Source organism: Malus domestica, chromosome 02 (assembly GCF_042453785.1).
Source record: "Malus domestica chromosome 02, GDT2T_hap1".
In the NCBI taxonomy this organism is placed as follows: domain Eukaryota; kingdom Viridiplantae; phylum Streptophyta; class Magnoliopsida; order Rosales; family Rosaceae; genus Malus; species Malus domestica.
In genome coordinates, this window is record NC_091662.1 from 19,912,594 (window position 1) to 19,920,224 (window position 7,631).

A 7,631-nucleotide genomic window follows, 5' to 3' on the forward strand; every position below is an offset into this window, starting at 1 on the left:
AAACTCATCGGTTAAGAATGGGAAATGACCAAAAAATGCAAATTATCAATGGGAAATTAGGGCAAAATCTTGATCAGGCATGGTAAGGAGTTGGGTTTTGGAGGAGCCATGGTTGTTTAACATTGGTTTAAAGTTGTTTCAACACAGAAAAAATGCAGAGGGGTATAAATGTAACAGAAAAGTAACCAAACTGAGCAGCATTATTTACAATCGACTGAAAATGCGAGAACGTGCTGCAAAAAGCCATGCAAGTGAATCATGTTCAGTGGCGGATCCACAGTGGGGTCGTCGGGGTTGCACGACCCCTTGGAAACCATGGAAACAACCTTGAAGCTCTCATATGCGACCTCTTGGAGCTGGGGTCGTCGGGGTCGGACTCGCATGCCACCTCCAGTGCGATTTCCATTTTCGCCTGCTTCAGCTTCAAATCAGACACCTAAAACCCCCTCTGCATCTAATAGCTTCCAATCACAATACTTTCGGTTCTCTCCCACCGAGTAAGATTACTTAAATCCTCTCTGCTACTTCATTCTATTTCGGTTTTGAAGGAATCGTGTGAGTTAATTTGGGGGTTTTTTAGGATCTAATGGCTGCCCCTAATGAGCCGACGGTTTTGGACAAGGAACAGGTGAGTGCCCTTTTCTTCATTGTTCTAAAGTTTCTACCTTTGGAGTTTGAATATGATTTCAAGTATACCCAAGATTGGAAATTCATGGTCAGATTGTTTAATGGGGGTTGGGAATCTGTGTATTCTTTGAATTGGGGGGTAATCAGATTTGGTATAGTTTGTCTAATTGGTCAATGATGGCGGTGTTTTCGACATTAGTAGTGAAACCGAGGCATTTCACGGGAGTTAGGATGGAGCAATATGGTTGATGTTAATGGATTTCTATTCTTTTTGTTATAAATTGTTGCCATAAAAGTTGTGTTATTAAACAATGTTGGCGTTTTGGAAAGACTTGAAGTTTGTTTTCAATGAATGTGCAGATTTTTGGTATGGCCGAGAAGGAGATGGAATACAGGGTTGAGTTGTTCAACAAGTAAGTTTTCTGAACGGTGTTAGATATCACAGTTCACTAATGTGGTTTTATATGGAAGGCGGCGAGGGTTGTTTCTTCAAGCCTATATTCTAGTTTGAGAAATTTTTAGGGGCTTTTTTCAGTAAGCGTGATCATTTATTTGTTTCTTTATTTTGGCTTGTACCTGTTTAACTATTATTTCCGTTGGACTTAATACTTTGTGTTGATGAGCATGTATGATTGTTCACTAAAAAACAAGGCTTTTGAACAATAGTTCTAAAGCAATCGTATTTGGTTGTCTTGTGGCTTTAATGTGTGAGCATTTTAGTCTTTTCTGTTTGTGTTATACACTTTGACTGAGCACATCTATTTAGGTTGCGAATTCTGCTTTGGTATCTGCAATTTTCCATGTCTAATACTTTGGCTCCAGTGGTTACCGGTTTTCACTTACGCATTTAATTGGTTATTGATTCAGGCTTACCCACACATGTTTCAACAAGTGCGTCGAGAAGAAGTATGAGAACTCTTTTCTTTTCTCTATTTAGTTCTTATGGACCTCTATGAAAGATACGCAGCAGTTTACTTTAAGGCCCTTTTTTGAAATCTAAAGTCACTCAAGTTAGTAAATGTGAATTGTCAAATACATCCAGGTACAAGGAGTCTGAGCTAAATATGGGTGAAAACAGTTGCATTGATCGGTGCGTGTCAAAATACTGGCATGTAAGTATCTATCTGTTTCATATGATTTTAGTGCTAGTGTATTGGATTACGTTATAAGAACAATCCCAGTCATCCTTCAAATATTTTTATTTCTTCATTTTTGCTGTCGTTGATATTTGTCACTTCAATTTATTCTCTTTAGCTACTTCCACTGCATCTCCAAATAATTTCTTTGAAAAATTGGGCATTCATAGTGAAGAGTTCTTAATTATTTTGTTTTCTTGAATAATTGCCATTGTTTTCGACGGTTTGGTTACACCTTAAAATGTTGGAATGCTTCTACCTTTTCGGCAGCTTTGTTAAGGAAAAGTTATGAGGATTTTCGATGGTTTGGTTACACCCTAATAGAAGTGCTTTTATAGCACATTACTAAACATTCAAGTGCATCATGAAAAAGTTCTTTTATAGCACATTACTAAACATAGGTTTTGTTGTCCTTACAACAGTTGTCAATGACCGGGGCTTTGTACTTCGCGACCCTATCTAGATAAGTTAGGGACTCAATTTTGTTTTTCCATCCTAAATTTTTATTTGAACTTTTACACTGCGACCCCTTGGGGTAAGATTCCTGGATCAGCCACTGATCATGTTCTTTTTCAATCGTAAGAATGGTAACAAAAGATGTTCTGAGATGGATCAGATATGCCTTATTTAGTGTTTCTGCAGTATACAGAGATATAAATCAGTGAGTTGTTCGCGCTTTGATTTTTTGCGGCATTATCTTCATGTCCATGTTTTCTTTTCAGAGGAACTGACTGTTACCAATATATAAACAAATAGTTTCTTCTTTTCACTTGTTGTAAACAGATGATAAATTACCTGACTATTCATTGATGGATTTAAGATGGACATCCCAAAGTATGAATTTAGATGTTTTAATCATAGATGTATTCTGTGAACATCCTTTGATTGGACAAAACAAGACAATAGGAATTGTACAATTGTTTAACCTATCTAACTAATAATAAGAATGTTGGATCAATTACAAACCAAACACACAAAACAGCAAAAGCAAAATGTTTTTTTTTTTCCCTCCATTTAAAGCAATGCAGAATCGAAAAAAGCGCAGTTACAAAAAGAAATAAAAGACATAAAAGTTTTCTTATCACAAAGCATATACAGTCTAAAACCAAGTTATAACCTAAAGGAAACACACTTTGATCTAAAATTTAAACAACCTGCAAAAACCATGAATAATTTTTGGTTTGAACAATATTTTCTCAACCAAACACACTGATAAACAAAAGGTAACAAAACTTATATCAATTTAATTATTTATCTCAAAAAACTGCTGACCAACAAATATTTGTAATGATCTAAACAATCATTAAATTAAAGAATTAAAAGCAAAAATCAAACCATATAATAATGCACAATCCAAACGACCTCCACGAAACAACCATAGGAAAATATGATCGAAAATCTAGGCGAGAGACCAGAACAAAATCATATCTCAAAAGCTTGATACACACACTCATGAAACACCAAAACAGTTACACCAACGTCGACAAAGGTTCTTTCTCAGTATAAGCATGTTGTCACAGGTCAAAACCTTTCATCACTTTCATGAGTGTGTGCATCAGGTCACATTCTTCACCAATAGAGATTTTACCATGTTCTTCTTTAGCCTTTAAAATTAAAACTATAAAATCGATGCATCACTTTGTTGAGTCAAAATCAGCACACAAAGTTTTAGCCAAATTTCAATGGTAATCAGGTCACATTCTCCATCAATTGAATATCATTAACCACGATTTGATTCCAATTAACAAACAAAGAAAAACAATCAATAACATTTTTTATACCTATAACAATGCGACGTATACTGAAAGGGCACTTGCTTGGGTTTGAAATAGACACACCTTGCTTTCTAGTTGATTATGTGGATTTTCTAGCTTTAAGTTGCAATGTATTTCATGTGTTCAATGTACAAGAGTTAAGGTATATATGAAAGAGGGAAAAAAGCAGAAATCCGGAGAGTTAGTTGCTGCAAGTAGCTGACTAGAAGGGAATAAAGAAAGTTGGCTACACACAGCCGACTAAAGCTAACCTACTTTACACCAATCAGTCACCTCCCTTAAATCAAGGAAAAGCTGATTTACAACAATATTGCCTTGAGCTTACCCTAGAGATTCACACTTGGTAGCTGACCCTAAACCTATCAGGAGACACACTTCAACATTCCCCTTCAAGCTGGATTAAGGAGGTTAATTGAGCCAAGCTTGCCCAAAAAACGATGAAATGGAGCGGATGCTAGAGCCTTGGTAAATAGATTGCCAATTGATCATGTATTCGTGTGAAGATGGTCCGGATGACTTGAGTTTGAACTTGAGCTTTAATGAAATGACAGTCCACTTCGGTATGTTTGGTTTTTTCGTGGAACATAGGGTTAGCAGCAATGTGCATGGCTGCTTGATTGTAGCACATAAGGGACATAGGGGTAGAAGTAGGAAACCCTAATTATGAAAAAAGTCCTTTAAGCCAAATAAGTTCACAGGCAGTGGCTGCCATAGCTTCATGTTCAGCCTCTGCGCTAGGGCAAGCAATTACTTGTTCCTTTTTGCTCTTCCAAGTGACAAGATTTCGACCCACAAATGTACATAGCCTATGGTAGATGTAAACGAGAACACATGTATAAAGTAGATTTGTATTGATTTGAATTTGTAGAGTTACAATTTCTGTTTACAATTTTCCTCTGATTCAGTCTTTAAATTGGATGACTTGATTTCAGACAAACGATTGAATGATTGCTTCAAGTTTTGAGCTTGAAACAATGATTGGATAGTCTTCACCTCAGGTTTAGGGTTGCGGCAAAGATGGTGTAGATGTGAGATTTGGTTGATTCAAGGGCCTTGACGACTTGATCTTGAATCGAACGTCGTTACAAGTTTTGAGCTTGCAACAAAGTCTTAAAAGAATCGGTACAAGTGCTTGTTGATTCTTCAAGGGAGTGCTTCAGCTTTTGGTCGAAAGAAAACTTCGGCTTTGGTTGTGAGTTCTTTGAAGAGAGATTTGGTAGCGTATTAGTCTTCAAAGATTTGTGCAGAGGTTCTTCTGAATGTAGGATTTTCAGCCCCTTTGTGTGTCTTGGATCCTTGTATTTATAGACTTCCAAAGACATGCCCTTGGATGAATTTGTGTCTTGATTCGTCCATGGGAGAATTTAGGCATGTTTTGTGAATTTCACCCACCTTCCTCATATTGGCCTAAATTTTTAGGCCTTGTTGCCTATTTGTGAGCAATCTTCAATTCTTGTTTGTTTTATGAAGATGCTTTAACTTTCTTTTTGGTTTTGAGAGCAATTTGGGCCTTTTGCCTATTTTAAGGAGAGGTTCCCCCCTTTTGCCGAATTTTGGGGAAGTTTTATTCTTCCTCTGCTTAATTTGTGCCACATGTCATTGTTGACTTGTCCATTTGTGATGAGTCATATGCCCCATGGAGCTTTGTGATGCATTATTTATATGCAACGAATTTTACATGTCTTCAAATGCCCCCACTTCAAGGTACGTTGTAGGCATGTGCTTGTCACATGTAGGAAACGTGTTATGAAGTCATGAAATGTGAGTGTTCTAACTCAAGGGTCATCGAGACTTGATCTTGAATTAGTTTGCTTCTTCAAGGGCCGTTGAGGCTTGGTCTTGAATAAATGAAAACTTTCTTCAAATGCCGTAGAGGCTTGATTTTGAAAGAAATAAAAAATTTCTTTAAGTGTCGTAGAGGCTTGATCTTGAAAGAAATGAAATTTTTTTCTTCAAGAGCCGTAGAGGCTTGATCTTGAAAGAAATTTTGGAAATGGATAAATTGGCACATACTTATTGTGTGTATTGATTTTCCATAATTTTGACAAAATACATTTGGTGTATTTTAATTTTTTTTTTCTTGTGGTTGTAGGAGAAAATGTTTTTCCTTCTTAGGCAAGAATCTCCTTCAACTTTAAAGAGGGTGATTTCCTTCAAAGTATTGGAAAGCTTTGGTGATTTCCTTTAAAGTTTTGGAAAGATTTAATGTTTGTCCTTGGGTAAGTAGGATGTACATTTTTTTCCACGGCAAGGAGGGTATTTTTCCTTTCCCCTTTTGTTTTTCACGGCAAGGAGGGGTTCTTTCCTTTGTTGTTTTGGAAATTTTGAAGCCCTTTCCTATTTTATTATTTTTTTTGTTTCCCTTTCTTCTCTTTGCTGATTTTTGTTGCAAAAACAGCACGTATTTCCCTTGTTGGTTTGGGAAACATGTCATCTGATTTGCATGCCAAGTTTGAGGTCGATTTCTCTTTTGAAAAATTATGTTAAAATATGGAAAACGTAGCTTTATCTCATATCTTTTCAGGAATGTATCATAACCACTAGGAAAAATTGGCAAAGCCTTCAACTCATCATTTTCCCATAGCTGCGCAGTTCTGAAGGGAAAACAACTTCTGCAAGATTAACTTTGAAAACTGGAATGTTTGGCTTTAGGGAAAATTATGAAATTTTGACACAACAATAATCAGCCTCTTAGCTTCCTACTCCAATTGGCCTTGCATCAAAACTCATCTTGAAAGTCGAATTATCACAAAAAACGTCCTACTTGCGCAGATTGGCCAAAACTTGCCATTTTTTGCTTGGAATTTGCTTCCTTCTTTTGGTTGGAATGTGCTTCTTTGTTTTGATTTTCCTTTTGCTATTTGGCTATGTCTTTCCCTTATATCATTAGGAAGCAATTGAGCCCTATTTATAAGACAATTGGGTGTGTATTTTTTTCACAATTCACATCCTTACCGTGCGCTTGCTGCTGTGCTTTGTCGTGGGTTTTGCTGCTTGGAGCTTGTTGCAGTGCGTCACTTTTTACCTTGTGTTACAGACATTATCTTGAAAGGTTTCTTTCAAAGATTGACTTTCAGGGCATATCTCCAACATTTCGGAGTTCGATCCACCTCCAGCTTCTCCTCAGCTTTCTCCACCAAAGGCTCATTTTTCTCGTCAGTTTCCTCTTTCGACGGATCAACCTTTGGGTCAACTTTCTCGTCGTGTTGCACCTCTAGACGGTTGACGAAAGTAGCAATCTGCAAGTCGTTTTCCTCCATGGTCTTTGCCAACTTTGCAATTGCTTCATTCATTTGGGCCAACTACTCCTCGATAGACGTCACACTAGTAGTCCTAATGTGCATGGCTACAGGATACGAACTATCACTTGAGTCGGCATCAGAAGTCAACAACTCGGAGTACCTCCTTGGGCTTTCTTCCCTTGGTGCTTTTGATAAATGCAAAATAAACGCAAACAACTAAGCCGAAAATAGCAAAGCATAAAAACCTAAAAACAACAAAATCAAAACCTCAAAATCTCAACAAAATGACCAAAAAATCACAAACCATATAACCAAAATTATCGAAAATAAAAAATCAACATGCATTAAAGCAAACAATAATCGACAAAAGTGAGGAAATCAATTAGCAAAAAAGGTTTTCGTTATGAACCTCATCAATTTGATCCTCTGAGCAGCGACCAGCTAGAATCGGTAAGGTGGAAATACCAAATTTCAAAAATTTGATCTCCTAAGCAGTGGGCCAAGGAGCACAACCAAGCCTCAGAAAATTGACTTCAGCTAGTTTCTATCCTTTGACAAACGTGGACAAAGCCGAAATCAATAAGGCGACGCAAAGCGAGAGCGAGAGAAGGCAAACTCGAAAACAACTTAACAAAAATATATGAGGCAACAAAAAAAAGCAAGACAAAAATAAAGAGGGTATAGTCGAAATGGAGAGTTGATGAACGATGGTTTCTATGGTTTGACAGGCACAAAGCTAGCTGGAATCGATGAGGCACCATAAAGTGAGAGCGACATAGGGTAAACTCGAGAAGAACAAAAAAAAGATTTGTGAGAAAGCAATGGAAAGCAAGAGAAAAATCGAGAACATA

General features: G+C 37.1%; 1 protein-coding gene across 1 annotated transcript; it reads left to right on the plus strand.

Moving 5' to 3' along the window:
• The first annotated feature begins 355 nt into the window (after nt 1–355).
• LOC103426872 (mitochondrial import inner membrane translocase subunit TIM10-like) lies at nt 356–1,836 on the plus strand. The gene is made up of 5 exons (XM_008364951.3): nt 356–497; nt 581–628; nt 988–1,040; nt 1,495–1,533; nt 1,670–1,836. The coding sequence occupies exons 2-5, from the start codon at nt 587–589 to the stop codon at nt 1,794–1,796; spliced, it is 261 nt and encodes an 86-aa protein (XP_008363173.3). The 5' UTR covers nt 356–497; nt 581–586; the 3' UTR covers nt 1,797–1,836.
• The last annotated feature ends 5,795 nt before the right edge of the window (nt 1,837–7,631 follow it).